Source organism: Balaenoptera borealis (genome assembly GCF_965194805.1).
Source record: "Balaenoptera borealis genome assembly, chromosome: 8".
Lineage (NCBI taxonomy): Eukaryota > Metazoa > Chordata > Mammalia > Artiodactyla > Balaenopteridae > Balaenoptera > Balaenoptera borealis.
Window position 1 is genome coordinate 26,536,202 of NC_138865.1, and position 16,898 is coordinate 26,553,099.

The following is a 16,898-nucleotide window of genomic DNA, read 5'->3' on the forward strand; positions in this document are numbered from 1 at the left end:
TTCTGTCCTTCCTCCACCAGGAGCTCTGCCCTCCTCTGATTTTGACCTACCCTTGCCTTGACATGAAGGTCTCAGGACGGGGCAGGGTGAAGCTGTGAGTCCAGTAGGGGTCCAACTCCGGCCATATGGGCTGGGCCGGGGAAAGAGCTCCACCCGCCAGCCTGCTGCTTCCTTAGTGGTGGGTGGCTGGCGGCCGCTAACATAGATTTGGGACCACCTCTCCTCATGAAAAGTGCCCTGAGTGGGTACCCTGGCATCCCTGAAGAGGCTGGGGAAGCCAGCTGTCGTCGGCCCAAGGGTCTCCGGCCCTTCCAGTGTTTGCTCCATGGTAATCCCCTTGGTTTATGAAACAAAAGCAAACAAACGAGCGCCTCTCAGAGGAAGGGAAGGCCTCTCCTCTAAGCTCAGCATCCACATCGTCCAGCCTCTCCTGGGCCCTGTCTCCAGGTCTATGTTCCAGGAGGCTCAGTCCTAGCCCAGGGTCCTGGATTCGGGCAAGGACCCCTGTGGGGAACACATGCCTGTTCCAGCCTCTGGCTGTCAGCCCTTCATGTGGTTCTGGATGGGGACGGGGGCATGAGGAGGGTGCCCCCTGGGTCAGCCATGTGTCCCGTTGACTTGGTTCAATTCAGCGACCTGGGTCTATGCTGTTGAATGCCCTCCAGTGCTGGTGAGGCAGGAAGGGTCCCAGATCTTGTTATCACTTCCAGGAGCAGCTCTCTGCTGTGGACAGCACCTCACAGGGCCTTGACGGCCCCAAGGCACATCCTCTCCCAGTGCCTCATTCTTGGCTGCCTTTGTTGGGCTCCAGAACCCAGGCCTTTTTCTCAGGGTGGCCTGTGCCTCCGTCACCCCCCAGGTTCATGGAATTTGCGGCCGAGGAGGAGACGCACATTCAGCATTTGCAGTGGATGCAGTGCGCGCAGGACCTGCCTCCTCCAGCCCCACCGAAGCTGGATCCGCGGGGGCCCCCAGCCCCGAAAGTGGGCCTTCAGCCAGGCACCCAGGTTCCCACTGGAGCTGAAGGCACAGGTAACAGGGGCCTAGGCTTGGCCACCGTCCCCATGTGGATCCTTTTCCTTCAAGACAGGGGCATTGGTCTTTCAACCAAAACAGCCACCGAGGCGGGGGGTGGGGGGTGGGGTCTCAGCTGCCCTTTGTCACTACGGGGTATTGACTTGGTCAGTTTTGTAACTCCTCTCACACCTCCCTGTCAAAGGACCCCACACGAAGTCTGCCTAAGAAGAGGGCTTGATGGGGAGACCCCTAGAAAATTGGAGGTTCCCCACTCCCTTACTTTTGACTCTCTTAGATGACCCCCTAACCTCCCCTCTCCAACTGTGCATGAGGCTTCAGATGGTCCTGACCCCTCCCACACCCACATCAACGTCCCCCAAACAATGCCCTCACCAGCGTGCGCTCGGTGGTCAGGAGGTGGACCGGGAGTCCCTCACCTTCCTTCCCTTCCTCCTGCTCTGCCTCAGCCTGTGCTCCCAGGATGTCCGGCCCCAGGGCCCAGCCCTCGCACCCGAAGCCACACAGATCCCAGCGGAACCCGGAGCCCAAGGCGCCCAAGGAGATTCCCCCTGAGGCTGTGAGGGAGGATGTGGACAGGATGGAGGCGCTGGTGGGGCCCGTCCACTCAGCCCCAGGCAAGTCACATGCAGAATGTGGAAAGGATGGAAATGAGCTGAAGCAGGAAGAGGACGACACCTACTTGGACCCGTGTCTCTTGAGCTACACTGACGAGCTGCGTTCCCGGGAACACTCTGTCACCAAGGTAGGCTGGGCCTGGAGCCTGGGGTCTACAAGATGCCAGGGCATGGAACTCTCGGCACCCAAGATCTGGGTTCTGCTCAGGCCGATGGGACTTAAGCTCAGCTCCTTGTTCCTGAGCCTGGTGTTCGGGGAGGTTTACGTAGATGTATGTGTGTATATGTTTGTGTCTGTGTGTATGCCTTTGTGTGTCTGTGTATGTGCATCTGTATATGTGCTCTTTTGTGTGTGACTGTGTATGTGCATGTGTGTGTGTGTGTGTGTGTGTGCTGACCATCTCCGCCTTGTGGAGGAGAGTGGGGGTGGGTCTCTGCTTTTCACTTTCCCTCCTGGTCTTCTTGTGTCACAGGCCACTCCTGGCCAAGGATGCTCACAGCCTCTTCTTTCTGTCCGAGGTGGAGGCAGTCATTCACCCTCGATTCCCGGCAGAATTGTTTTCCCCGGACCCACAGCTGGATGTCTTGGCCCTTGCTGAGGAGCTGAAGCAGGAGGAAGGACTCACCCCTGAAGAAGTGAGCCAGGGGAGGGAGAGGGACACTTAGGGAGCCAGGGGACTCCAGGGGAGGGGGGACCCCAGGTGATCCAGGGGACAGGGGAAACCAGGTGGCCCAGGGGAGCCAGAGGAGGGAGGGATCGCAGGTAGAACAGGGGAGACAAGGGACACCCAGGAAGACCAGGGCACGGAGGGACCCCAGTGAGCAGGGGAGAGCTAGGGCCCCAGAACAGGAGGCCCACATGGCTCTGTCCGTCCCTTCCCTGCCTCGGAGGCCTGGCATGGGGAAGGGCCCTCTCTGGGGTGGGTGCAGCGCAGGGTGATAGGAAGGAGAGGATGGGGAGCCGGGAGCGGAGGGAAGGACACAAAGCTGGGAATAAGTTGCAGGAGGATGGCAGGAATGCCACCGTGTCTGTATTTGGAGTCTAGTCCTGGGGTCACCCGTCCCCTCCTCCCCCCCAGGGCCATTGTCCCACTGCCCAGTGCTCCTCCTCTCACACGTGCGCATGGAGCCGTCACTGTCCTCCTCCCTCCTACCAGCTGGTGCAGAAACGACTCGTGGCCTTGAAAGAGGACGAGGGTGGGCCGGCAGCCCCGAGCCACAGTGCACCCGGAATGGGCTCAAGTCCATCTGAGTCCCACGCCGGCCAAGGTGCCCAGAGGCACGACCAAGACCGCCATCGAGGGGTCAGTGATGAAGCCTGCCCACCAGAGATTGATGTTGAGGCTCTTCATAGGCCCATCCGAACAGACACTGGCCCGTTCGGGCCCAAAGTCTTTGTTCCCTCTCGAGGACGTCAGGAGGTCTCTCCATTCCGGGCCGGACGGCCCTCCCCTCCCCAGGGTCAAAGGCGCACTGGCCCTCTACTGGGACCCAGGGATGCGTCTGTTCTCAGAGAGGCGTCTCCTATTCCGGAGGCCCGAGGGCCCAGGGACGCATCCAGTGAGGACGAGGAGGCGCTCCCCAGCCTGGCCTTCCTCTTTGCCTCTCCGCAGAGCCTGCCGCCTTGCGGGCTGTCCCAGAGTCCTGCCCCTGCCTCAGGCCTGGCCTCCCCTGGAGGTTGCGGGGCCAAGAGTGCTCCCCAGGCCCCCTCCCCTCAGAGAAGAGGCCCCAGCCCAGCTCCACCAGCCGCTCCCAAGTCGAACAAGCGGGCTCTGTGTGGGCGTCCAGCCGCTGCTGAGAAGCTGTCCATCCCCGGGGCTGGCCACGGGGTCTCTAAGAGGCCAGCCTTGGCTCTGGGGCTGGCTCGCCCCTTACAGCTGAGAAAGAGAAAGCGTGACCCATTTGTCACAGGGAAGAGGAGGAAGAAGAGGAAGCACTGCAGCCAGTAGGGAACAGCCAGGCCGGCCCTCCAGGGCGAGCCCCCCAGGGCGGCCCCCAGGGGAGCCTAGGGGCTCCTCCTCACCCCAGAGCTGATCCTGGGATTGTGGGGGGTTAGGGAGGTGGGGGAGGTGGGTGTGGGCAGGACCTTTGGAGTGATGTATGAAAATTGTGAATAAAGATAGTTTTGGTGGGAAATGCTCTCAGGCCACTGTCATCTTCTTCGTGTTGAGCTGCTCCATAGAGAGCGATCCTGAGAGGAAGGAAGGGTGAGGGAGGTCACAGGAGCTATGGATCTACAGGTGGCCAAACCTTTCCTCCACATAGACAAGGACTCCTCAGGCTGCCCCTGGGAACACATAGCTCTCACTTTCCCCAGGGACCCCCTCACCATCCCCTTTTCTAAAGCCTGCTTGGCTAGGGGCCTTCTGGGGCATCTGTAGCATCTTCTGCATCCCTGAACCGTCTGGGGAGGGAGAGCTGCTTTTGTGCCTCTCAGCCCTCTGGACACTAACCAGTTTCTAGGACGGAGCCTGGAGACGGCCCTTGTCTTTATGGAGCTGCTCTCTGCTTCCCCGAAGTGGCCAGGCGATGGCGCTGGGGTGACCCTCCGCTCATCCAGGGTTTCCTGTGTGGGTGGCCTGACCAGACAGGAAAAGTCTTGGCCATGGGGACAGGACTGTCTGCCTCGTCATAGCGGGAGCGTTCTCTAGTCCCACTGGGATTATTGCAATGTGGAGAGTGGTTGAGGCAGCTACCTCTTAATCCCAGTGAGGATGCAACGAGGGGAATGGGCGCGGGGAAATTCATGGGGCACCTGTTACAGGTGTGTCTAAGGGAAACGACAGTTGGGCCCCTTTGTGGAACTTGTGGGATTTCTGTGCAGCAGCATCTCTTTCAACTGAGGGAGGAGGACCCATCTGGCTGTGGCTGTGGGGACTGGCCTTAGGGACCTAGGGGTGTGCAAAGATACCCCAGAACTACTGTCCCTTCCCTTTCCACCCATGGCTGGACATGTGTGTGTATTGGTATCAACACTGACTTGTATTCCCATAGAAAACAGTTCCTCCTGACAAACTATGACCGTGTTTCACAAGAACAGCTTGCTCACAGGGGCAGCAGGGGTGGGGGAGAGGTGTCTGTGGCCCCAGATCTGGGTGGGAGCTGGGATCCATGCTGAGGAGTGTGGAGGCCTCAGTCACCGTCCTGCGGTTGCCGGCAGAGACTTCGAATCATCAGAGCAGGGGAAATGACCCGCTCATAAGGGTGAGACGAGCAAACAATGAGGGGCAGGGAGCAGACCCCTGCTGTCTCCCTGAACTGCCCCCCCTCGCAGCCTGCTTAGCCCCCGTCATGGCCTGTGCTGGCCCACCTCTGAAGCCCCTTCCTCCTAATGCACTCAGATGCTCTGATCCTTTGTGGACCCGCCCTGGGCCTCACCCCCCCTTCCCTGATGGCCAAAGCCTCTTCTCCCGGTTCTGAGTTCTGATTCCTTCCCCAGGACCCAGGCGGGGGTTGGGACAGCAGAGACTCCCTAATTCTCCCTCCTCCTCCCTGAGATCTTGACAATCACCTTTGTATGTTTCTATGATTTTAACTACTGTAGATACTTCATGTGAGTGGCTATGATATGTCCTTTGATGAGTGGCTTATTTCACTTAGCATAATGTCTTAGAGGTTTATCCATGTTGTAGCATGAGACATGGTTTCCTTTTATTTCAAGGAAGGAAATATTTCCTTGTGTTTTTAGACCCGCATTATCCCTTCATCTGTTGATGGACATTTGGGTTTCTTCACGTCTTGGGTATTTTGGATAATGCTACGACGAATGTGGGTGTGCAAATATCTCTTTGAGATCCTGCTTTGAATTCTTTTGGATACATACCCAGAAGTGGGACTGCTGGATCACATGGTAGTTATATTTTTAATTTTTTGAGGAAACTTCATATTGTTTTCCGTAAGGGTTGTCCCATTTTACACCTCTCACCAACAATGAGAAAGATAGCCACCATCAAAAACTTGGTATATATCCATCTTATAAAAATGTTTATGCTTTTTGCAGAGCTGTAGATAATCAAAATTATGTATAATAACAATATTTTTGGTTATATATGGTGTCATGTAAATCATATTGCTTTTGGCTTCTTCTTTCAACATTCTCACTTTAAGAAAAATGGATATATTAGATGTTCTTTAATTTTTTAATTATTTATAATTTTGCATTGTATGCATACATTAAAAATAATTTATCAGTTCCCTTGTTGGTGAACTTTTATAAATTATAATGTGACAGGGTAATCAGTTCCAGAGGAAAAGTTTTTCCTTTCAGAACTTTGAGTATTTATTCCATCGAATATGGCTTTTGTTACTGTTTTTTTCAAATTATGCCATCAATACACCCTTTCATGGTGGGTGATCAGTTTCCTTGCTAATTGTTTTTTGGAAGACTGTCTGTTGTCTTTTGTGTTCTCCAGTTTCTTGACGTGTGATTAGTTTCAGGTTAAAAAAATGTATCCTCCATGTGATCTATTTTGCTTCATTCACTGATAATACACATTCTTCATCTCATCTAGAACATAATATTATCTTTTTCATATGTTACTTCTACTCATTCTCTCCTGTCTCTACTTCTAGAACCCTGGATATATGTATATTAGACCATCTTATATATTCTCTGTGTCTTCATCAGCTTGGACGGCTATAACAAAATGCCATAGACCTGGTGGCCTGAAAAACAGACGGTAATTTCTTAACAGTTCTGAAGGTTGGAAGTCCAAGATCAAGGTGCCATATTCAGTTCCTGGTGAGAGCTCTCTTCCTACTTTTCAGATGGTTGTCTTCTTACCGCGTCCTCACGTGGCAGAGAGAAAGAGGGATCTCTCGTGTGTCTTTTCTTTTAAGGGCACTAAACCCATTATGAAAGCTCCATTCCCATGCCCTAATTACCTCCCAAAGGCCCTATCCCCAAATACATTGAAGGGTAGGGCTTCAACATAAGAATTGGTGGGGGGGATATACGTCCATAGCATTCTGCCCCTGGGACCCCAAATTCGTGTCCTTATTGTATGCAAAATACATTCATTCTATCCCAACAGCCTCAAAAGCCTTAACTCATTCCAACATCAACTGCAAAATTTAAAGTCCAAAGTCTGATCTAAACACCATCTAAATCACATATGGGTGAAACTGGAGGTCCTATTCATCCTGAGGCAAAATTCCTCTGTAGCTGTAAATCTGTGACCCAAACAAGTTAAGTGTTTCCAAATACGATGCTGGGACTGGCATAGAATAGACAGCCCTACTCCAAAAGGCAGAAATAGGAAAGAAGGAAGGGGTGACAGTTTCCAAGCTAGTCCAAAGCCTAGCAAGGCCAATCCCATTAGATCTTAAGGAACGAGAATAACCCTCTTTAGTTTGATGCTTTGCCCTCCAGGCCCGCTGGGGTGGCAACATCATCCCCACAGCTCGGTGGGGCAGCCCCACTCCTTCAGCTTGGTGGGGTGCCACCCACACTGCAGCTCTCTGTAGGGCCCCCACCTACACCATGACTCTCTGTGAGGGCGACAATCTCACACTTTGAAACTGAGGCCCCCTGGGCCTGTGGTGGGATTGACAGACCCGATGACCTCGGAATCACCTTTGGGGTCCTTCTTCCCTTTTCGTCAAGAGGAGTACACATTCACAGCCAAATGGCTCGAGTCTCCCATTCTGTAGAATCCAAGAATTCTGACAGCCTTCCTCATTCTGCCTGGCTTTCTCTGTCCCCTTTAGTTCAAACTGGCAGTGTCCCTTCTCTACTCCTGGCCTCTGCTGAGATGACTAATTAAATTAATATCACACCTATGATCTCTTCTTCAAAGGGTTGCTCAGCTGCACCCTTAGAGTTTCTTCAGAACAAGCTTTCTCACTTTCAAATATGGATAGGCTGAGAAGTTTCCAAATCTCTAAGTTCTGATTTCTTTTTGCTTAACAATTTGGTCTTCAATTTATCTTTCTCCTGATGTGTTTTACTAGGAGCGGTGATGAGGAACCAAGCTACTTCTTCCAAACTTTGTTCAGAGATGTCCTCAGATGAATATTCAATTTCATCACTTACAAGGTCTACCTCCCCCAAAACGCTAGAACACAGTTCAGTCAAGTTCTTTGCCACTTTATAATAAGAATTGCCTCTCCTCCAATTTCTAATAATGTGTTCCTCATTTCTGTTGGAGACCTCACCAGAATAGCATCTAACGTCCATATTTCTATCTGTTCATGATTATTTCTGTATTCTCTACAAAGATGGAGACTTTCTCTCCAGTGTGCCTCTTTGCTTTCTGAGCCATCACCAGAATCACTTTTAATAGGTATAGGCTGAAAGGACTTTATGGCGATTTCAGCTCTTTTTTAGCATGCACTTCAAATCTCTTTCAGCCTTTACCTACTATCCAATTCCAAGGCCACTTCCACATATTTAGGTATTTGCTACTTCTTGGTACTAAAATATGTCTTAGCTCAAAGGGCTATAACAAACCACCACAGACTGGGTGGCTTAAACAAAAGACGTATATTTCTCACAGTTCTGGAGGCTGCAAAGTCCAAAATCAAGCCACCAGCAGACTCTAGGTCCATAGATTTCTCATTCATAATTTCTGACCGTTTCTTTTCTGTGCTACATTTTAGCTAATTTTTCACATCTATCATCCGTGTCATCCACTTCCTCTTTATCAGTATCTGATCTAACTTTTTCCCACTCCCTTTGATATACAGATGTGTGATGTTTGTATGTTGAATTTCATCATCCACTATAAAATATTCAATTTCAATGGTCAAGATTTACTAACATAAATCATTTTTACTGTTGAAGACAGAACATTCTTAACTGGAACTGGCACTGTTAATACAAGTGTATGATAGTGAATACAAGTCCAACTAGTACAGTTTGGTGCTACTCCTTGATTTGGGTTAAGGTGCCAGCACTTCTGCCACCTTTGCTTTTGCACCATCAGTACCTATGTCAACACAATTGTTCCAGAGTAAATCATGAGATTAAAAAAGTTTCACCAACAGTTTGAATATTACAGCATCATGTTGTTTGTGATCAAGCGTGAAGATCGTCAATATTATCTAGTGCTGGTACTAGACAAATTCAAGGAAAACGGCAAACCCAGTCACTTTTTGTTTCCTTTTCCATGTGAAAAGCTGTAAGCAACATGTTTTTGCCCTTTAAAGGGCTCATATGTCTCTGTTTAAAATATTCCATTCCTCTCTCTCTGTTTTCAAATTCATTAATTGACTTATTTGTTTTTAGCTGCGTTGGGTCTTCGTTGCTGTGCGCAGGCTTTCTCTAGTCGCGGTGAGCAGGCTTCTCATTGCGGTGGCTTCTCTTGTTGCGGAGCACGGGCTCTAGGCGCGCGGGCGTCAGTAGTCGTGGCACACGGGCTCAGTAGTCGTAGTTCGTGGGCTCTAGAGCGCAGGCTCAGTAATTGTGGAGCACGGGCTTAGTTGCTTGGCGGCATGTGGGATCTTCCCAGACCAGGGATCAAACCCATGTCCCCTGCATTGGCAGGCGGATTCCCAACCACTGCGCCACCAGGGAAGTCCCAATTCCTCTCTCTTTAAACATAAAGTGATTGGACTTAAAGCAGTGCTTAAAGTTTACCGGTACTATAATCCTTGTTCAAAATTGCTCTGTGGCATAAGCCACAATGCAGTGAATTGTTGACACCTCCAAATCCCAGGGAGGCCCCTGAGTGCTCTCTCAGGAGGAAACTGAGGTCAGGTATATCTGATGGCCTGTGTGCTCTCTGTGCTTCTGGTGATATGTGGGGGCTTTCAGGTGAGTGCAGTGGGTAGACTCATGGACTCTTAGTCTTGGCTGGGGGAGACAGCACTGTCGGGTTTATGTTTCCACATTTGCCTCCTTTTGTGTTGCCTTTCTCCCAGTTGCGTTTAGCCTGATGAGAGGGAAAGAGGAATGTCGGTAGCTGGGCAGGTGGTTCTCCAGGAGCAAATGTCAGGGACGGTTGTGTGGGCAAGATCCCTAGGCCCCGTCCTGGCAATCTTGCTGTGCACTGAGCAGTCCAGATGAATCGGGTCCTGGACCAGAAGTCCATGAAACTTTTGGCAATCTGGGCAAAATTTGGGATCTGAGGATGGGCTCAGAAATTTCAGCAAGGATTTGGCGGTATCTTACCCTCGGGCTGTTTAAGAGCCCCTGGTTTTGAATGGCATGAAGCACCAGAGAGCCTTTGATCACATTCTATACAGCTGTCCTGTGTGTGGCCCTCCAGCAGCAAACCTTCTCTGCTGTGACCTCAGGGCAGGCCCCATCTCCCCCCCGCCCCGAGGCTCCTGCCCTGTGAAACATGAGGGTGTAACGCAGGCTGCTTGTCAGTGCTTGGCTCCTGGCTTGCCTGACGCAAAGGATGGAGTATCTGTTCACCTTGTGCGGGTGCCCTTCCCAGAATCAATGGGCTCACAGCCCAGACATTTATGCTGAGTCTGGGGGCAGCTGTGCCCTGAGAAGCCATGTCTTGTGACTTGGCCCAGGGAGCACCTCCTCAACAGACCCCACTTATCATATGGGCCTCCTGCTCTTGTGCCCTCTTGTTTTGTTCTGAGGCAGGTGGTTGTGATGGCCAGTACTGTGGGGTCTTGTGATCTCAGAGCAGACACTGGAGGCTGACTGACCCCACAGAGGTGGACAAGGATGTGGGCTCAGGCAATGGGTCCTTTCTTGGGTTTCTGCCTCTCCTCCCTGACTCCTGACCCTTGCTCTCAAAAGCTCACCTTTCTGTTGTAGTTGCCTCACCAGGGGGCAGTGACGGGCTTTGCCCCGCTGAACTATACCCTCGGGGTAGGTGGCCACAGCCTGGCTTGTCACACACTGGGGAAATCCTACACTGGGGAAGTCAGGATTGTGCCTTGCTGGGCTTGGAACCCAGGTAGAAAGGTAGATGGTGTGGGTCTGAGGGACTGATGCCCCAGCCCCAGGGCAGGTGACTTCTCCTGGGAGAGGTTGCCCATGGCCCCCTTTGGCCCCTCGACCCTGCAGAGGTGCTGATACACGCCCCCTGCAGGCCACAGCCTCTGTGCATAGGATCTGCCCCAGTATCACATGAGAAGCCGGGGCCAGGAGCCTCGCTCTCTCGGAGAGCAGCTGGTCATCCCACACTGAGGGGCGTCTTCTCGGACACAGGGCCCATAGCTGACCTGTAACTGACATATGGACTCTTCCCTGGGCTTTACCCCTGAATTTACTTCCATTCTTGTCTCCTGTCTCACGGCCCCTGCCTTTTCCCCCAGACACCGAGACCTCCAGGCTTGGGTGGAGTATGGCATGTTGTCAAGCTCAGTGGTGTCCACCTCACCAGCCCACTGGAATCAAGCCCCAGGGAGCCTTTCAGAGAGCAAGACCGAGGACTTTAAGAAGACTACGGTTAATGTTAAGGAGCAGAGACTGTAAGATGAGGAATTTCACTAGTGTTTTTCAATCCGTAAGAAGAAGGAAATAGAAATTGCAGAATTGAAACTTGCACAGACATCAAGAAATAATAGTTTACAGGCCTCAAGAAATAGTAGTTTAACAAATGCCCCATTCACAGAATCAAGGAAATGAGCACCATCCACAGGGTGTGCAAAGGAGGTGCCTAATCCCAGGAGCAGCATGGCCACGGCTCGGCTGAGAGCGAGGCATGTGCTGGGTAAGCTTTTGTATGTAATGTTCACCAAAGGGAACCTTGGCCAGTGATACCAGGGAAAGGTTATCATGGTGAAGGCCCACTCATCTCCACCACCCTCGACTTGAATCAAAGTATTGGCTGAAGAAACAGACTTGACAGAGATTTTGGCCACCTGGCCTGGGTTCTCCCTACAAAATGTCATGTTCCTCCAAGAACAGGGCAAGGAGTCACAGTTGTCCGAATCACAGACGGCATATCTTAACGGTACAGCTATTACAAAGTTGCACCTTTGTTTGAAGGGAATTGTTAAGTGGTGGGTAGGGAGTGATGTGTTCCAGGGAGGATTTGGGCCCTCTGGCTTGCAGGTGACCCTCTTATCAGACAGGGCAATTCTGCCAATAACTCATCACTGCCTTCATTCCTCAGGTGGTAGGGATACAAAGGGATTAAAAGGGGTGCGGGCAGAGGACAGCCCTCACTGACAGCACAGAGCCATCACCTACTGTCTCCTCAACTCCTCTGCCCATATAGCCACCGAGGGTGCCAGCTGCTTGCTTTCACAGCAGCTGTTGATAGCACACCATCATCCAAGGCGTTCTTGAGCACCAACTTTGCACTACTCAGCAGCATAATGGAGAAATCAAGGATGGTCCATGGAAATAGCTAAGGGTCTTGTTTTAGGGCAAACGAGCTTATTCTGCAATATGTGCTTCTTAGTTAATTGGGGTTCGAATGTCCTTTCTTGTATGAAATGATGTTGATAATGTTTGAAAAATAAAAGGTTGGCCACCCCATGAGAAACTATGCTTTTATCTGAGTGGGGTTGGGGAGCAAGAGGGAGTAATGAAAATTTTGGTTGTTGAAGTAGTGACAGGGCAGGGCTAACTTGTTCAAGACTGCCTCCCTGCAGGAGGAAGGCCGGCCTTCCTCAAGACTTCATGGACACTACCCATAGCCAGGGCTTACGGCTGTCTTAGCTGGTGACTCAGCCATGGGCCTACTGAGCAATACAGCTGCAACCGCAGCTTGGCTCAGCCCTGACCAGCAGGAGAGAGGCTGGGCCTCCCTCAGCCTGACTGCTCGTTCCATGGAGAGGGACTGGACCTGGGTCCTGTGTGTCCCAGTGCTGGTCCTAGTTCCTGCCCACACGAGACCTGGGCTTCCCTGATTCTGCAATATAAACACCAGAGCCCAAAGTTTGGGTCCCTCTCCTGGACCCTGGATCCCTACTGGATCCCTGTGTGCTGGCCCAGAACAAAGTGTGCAGTGGGGACCCACAAACTCCCCACTATTCCTGTGACTATGAACTGCCCCTGATAAACATGGCTCCAGCAGCCAGGGTTACATATTTTTAGGGAACTCTCTTATGGTTACAAGTGCAAAAGACTGAGAACTACTATGTAAAACTAATATTTGAAAACTTCACTCCAGTGATATTTGAAGAGCCTCTATAAAATAACTAAACAAACATAATCGCATTTTATTCCACTGTGTCCACAGTCTAAGCTTTAAATTGTATAAAAATGAGAACGAGAAGTAGAATGCCTCCAAACATTTGGAAATTAAGATGCACACTTCTAAATAATCCATGGTTAAAGAGGAATTTCAAGGAAAAATTTTAAGATAAATAGAACTGAGTGAAAATGAAAATACAACACATAAAATGTGGAAGGATCCAGATAAAACATTATTAAGAGGGAAACGAATGGCACTAAATGCTTATAATAGAAAAGAGGGAAGGTCTCAGATCAATAATCTAAGCTTTCACACACGGAAACGGGAAAAAAATTGCACAATAAAATCAACACATGAAGAAGGAAGCAAATAACAATACACTCTGATCAACTGGAGTCTATTCTCGGAACACAAGCTTGGTTTACTATTCAAAAATCATCAGCGTAATTTGCCATATTAATAGATTGAAGAAGAAACTCTACATGGCCACATCAATTAATGAAGAAAAAGCATTTGATGAACTTCAACACACATTCATGTCAGAAACTCTCAGGAATAGAAGGGCTCTACTTCAACCCAGTAAAGAATATCTACAAAAAACCGACAGTGAACATCATACTTAATGGTGAGAGAATGAATGTTTTCCTCCTAAATTCAAAAGAAGGCCAGAATGTCCTCTTTCATCTCTCCTTTTCAACTTAGTACTGTAGGTACTAGCCAGTGCAGCATGGCAAGAAAAAGAAAGAAAGACACACAGATTAGAAAGGAAGAAATATTACTGTCCATACTCATGGATAGCATGACTGTCTGCATAGAAAATCCCAAGAAATCTCTAAGAAGCAATTAATAAGTGGCAATTACTTTAACAAAGTCTCAGGATACAAGATCAACACAAAAACATTAGTCATATTTCCAAATATTAACAATGAACAACTGGAAACCAAAACTAAAAACACAATGCCGGGGCTTCCCTGGTGGCGCAGTGGTTGAGAGTCTGCCTGCCAATGCAGGGGACACGGGTTTGAGCCCTGGTCTGGGAAGATCCCACATGCCGCGGAGCGACTAGGCCCGTGAGCCACAACTACTGAGCCTGTGCGTCTGGAGCCTGTGCTCTGCAACAAGAGAGGCCGCGACAGTGAGAGGCCCGCGCACCGCGATGAAGAGTGGTCCCCACTCGCCACAACTAGAGAAAGCCCTCGCACAGAAACGAAGACCCAACACAGACAAAAAGAAAAAAAGAAAAATTAAAAAAAACAACAACAACACAATGCCATACACAATGCTTCCAAAACATGAAATATTTGATTATAAATATTTTAATAGAGGATCTATATGATACAACCAAACAAGACCTAAATCAATGGAGAGACATATCGCATTCATGGATTGGAAGACTCAACATAATAAAAGGTTAACTTCCAACAGAATTTTTTTGTCAACATGGACAAGCTTATTCTAAAATGTATGAACAAAAGGTAAAGGCAAAGGAACCAGAATAAGTAAAACAATTTTGAGAAAGCAGAATATAGTTAGAGGATATTAAGACCTACTGTAAAGCTATAAGTAAGACAGTGTGGTATTGGTGGAAGGATAGATACATAGTTCAATGAATAGGATAGAGAATACAGAAATAGACACATGCCAATACAACAAACTGGGTTTTTTTTACATAAGTTAAAAAGCGATATAAAAAGCAAAATCTCTAGTCCTTATAATAACCCTAAAAGGAACACAAATCTGTTAAATGATTAAGCAAGACCATACAGTTAGTGGCAGCACCAGAATCAGAACACAGGTCTACCTACTCTTGCTATGACTGAGCCTCTTCCTCTACATCTCCTAAATGTCACTCTGAGTTGAAGAGGGGAAAGAAATGGGAGACCACCGTGATGCCACATCCCTGTGCTTTAACCAGTATGTTTCCTTTATATACTGGACCATCTAGTTCAGATTTTATTTGAAGCAAGTTTTGGCTTGCTTCAGTATGTATTTCATTTTCTATTTATCACCCTCTTTCATTCATGGCAGACAGGCTCTAGAGGTCCTGAGAATGTCTGAAACAAAGAATGCTATAAAACACCTTAGTAACTCTCGAAAATGCTAAGTGGACCCTGAATCAAAATTTCAAGTTTCAGAGAACTTACAGCCACTAACGATCTGCAAAACAAACAAATAAACAAACAAACAACCCCACACCCTAGCAACTCTCAACCTTGGATCAAACTACAATATGTTGGAAGAGGTATTACTGAAAAGAGCTTGAAAGGGCAGCCTAAAAGGCAGAGGGTACAGAACATGGGCCATGTCCCTGTAAAGGGGACATGGTTCATAATATTGTGAATCAAGGGGCTGGTTCACAATACTGGTTATGATGTTCAAAACTGTCAATCAAAGAGAGGTGCATTATTATATATTTGCTTGTTGCTATTGCTTTTCTGATTAGAAGATACAGAGTCACTTTAGGTAACTTCCATTTAATTTAATATTTACTTTCATTTTATATCCAGGTCACATTTTCTACATTAAAATATAATCATGCTGACTCCCCCCACCCCCTATACCCTCAGAGAAAAAAAGTGAAGAACTTTACACAACTTGAAAGAAAGATGGAATGCACAGAGAAGTTGCTACTGCACCCAAGTAACAAAGAACACAGAGAGACCAAGCAGTAGACATGTCAGAAGTGCACAGAAGACAGCTCAGGGCTCGCAGCAGGAAGGAGGAGGAATCAAAAGACTAAAGCTTTTAAATGCTATCACTTGTGCCACAAGATTACCCTGAAAAGGCAGATAGGTCAGAAAGCAGGACCAAATAGGGGATTTTCCAAAGGCTGCTATCTAACAGAGTTTAAAATATCCATAGATTATATATATATATAAAAGATTCCATACACAGAAGAGCTTTCTCTTCCCCACCTTGCCTTTAGCATCCGGTCAACACTTTAGAAACTTAAAACCACTGTTAGCATGTCCGAATGTAGAACCGATATAGGTTTTTTCTTTCTTAAAAAATTGTATCCCAACTCTTTCCAACCAACAATTCTATTAATTATTTTCATTATGATTCCTCTGCATGGAAACCCAGTAAGGGATCATCAAGACAGGGCATCTCACTACTATCAGATCAATGCCAGTTGGGCAAAAGCTGCATGATTCTGTGTTACTCAGAGGGAGGGAGAACAGTAAGACACAGGAGTTGAAACTTATCCGCACCAAAGAGGAAAAGGAAACTCCTTTTCTAACCTATTCATTAAATAGGAAACAGCAGGTGGACAGGAAAAGCCATCTGCTTAGAGCAGACCCAGAGGCAGACCAAAATCTAAAAACAAGCACTCAGGAAAGCGTCTCGGCTCGGAGAGGAAGCGTCTTTCAGACCCTATCTTGTCCCTAGTTTGGAGATCAAAGCATTGTAACTTCAGATAGTGATACTCTGGAGGGGGTGGACAGGGAAGGTCTGAGAGACCCAAATAATGAGGACACTAGGCAGCTAACTACACCACTACGTACAAATACACACATCAGTAAGAAAACTTCACCTCCAACCCTCAGCTACTTTAAACAAAGCACTGCAGTTCCAGGTTTTCGGAACAGGGGATATTTTAAAGTCTGTTAGCAGTTTAAAACATTGCAACACTGGCACAATATGTTACCTATTCTTTGTTTTTAATTACAGGGTAACACAGTAAACTCCAACACAAAGGTGGGGATGGAGGAGTGCAAAAGGAATAAAGAAAACAGAACCAGTATTTCACAAGAGCATCGAGCCAGCGATGAAGTAGCAGCTAATGCTTGGCAGAGTCTCGAGGGTAGAATTCGCTCAAGGTGCTCTGAGGGATTCTCTTCAGCATTTCTTTGGGGAAGATTCGGAGCAGTTGCCAGCCAATGTCCAAAGTCTCATAGACAGTGCGGTTTTCCTAAGGACCTTACAAAAAATTGAGATTAGATGAATAAAGGCCAACTACTTCCAACTTATCAGCGTTATTCAAAATTTATTGTTATGGGTCTAGCACTGTGAGCATGAAGTATAAAAAAGAGACACAAAGCAGTCAGGTCTCCCAGGACTGGATGTGACCAAATGTGGAAATGAGGGTCTAGACAGTAAGTACCCCTGGGAATCAGAGAAAAGGGAGAAAGCCCGCAGGCGAGACGTTGGGCTCGTGCGTGCGTGAGTGTGTGTGTGTGTTTAACAA

At 48.6% G+C, this 16,898-nt stretch overlaps 2 protein-coding genes across 5 annotated transcripts in view; one reads left to right on the top strand and one right to left on the bottom strand.

Moving 5' to 3' along the window:
- Nucleotides 1-635: 635 nt before the first annotated feature.
- LOC309633804 (NUT family member 2G-like) lies at nucleotides 636-7,170 on the top strand (the record flags this gene model as incomplete). Its single annotated transcript, XM_082403050.1, has 3 exons — nucleotides 636-1,032; nucleotides 1,485-1,780; nucleotides 7,024-7,170. Exons 1-3 carry the CDS (start codon nucleotides 864-866, stop codon nucleotides 7,168-7,170), a joined length of 612 nt encoding a protein of 203 aa, XP_082259176.1. The 5' UTR covers nucleotides 636-863.
- Nucleotides 7,171-15,717: 8,547 nt separating this feature from the next.
- Nucleotides 15,718-16,898, bottom strand: part of LOC309632963 (uncharacterized protein) — a 141,169-nt gene continuing 139,988 nt past the window's right edge. For 2 of the 4 annotated variants that reach the window (XR_014247192.1, XM_082401084.1), the window contains exon 3: nucleotides 15,718-16,622. Coding sequence is in view for 1 of the 4 variants with exons in the window: in XM_082401084.1 (XP_082257210.1) it covers nucleotides 16,491-16,622 (132 nt within the window). In the remaining 3 variants the exon portion in view is untranslated. Of the gene's footprint in view, nucleotides 16,631-16,898 lie in introns of all 4 variants that reach the window. The other 2 variants (XR_014247193.1, XR_014247194.1) reach the window with 1 other exon arrangement.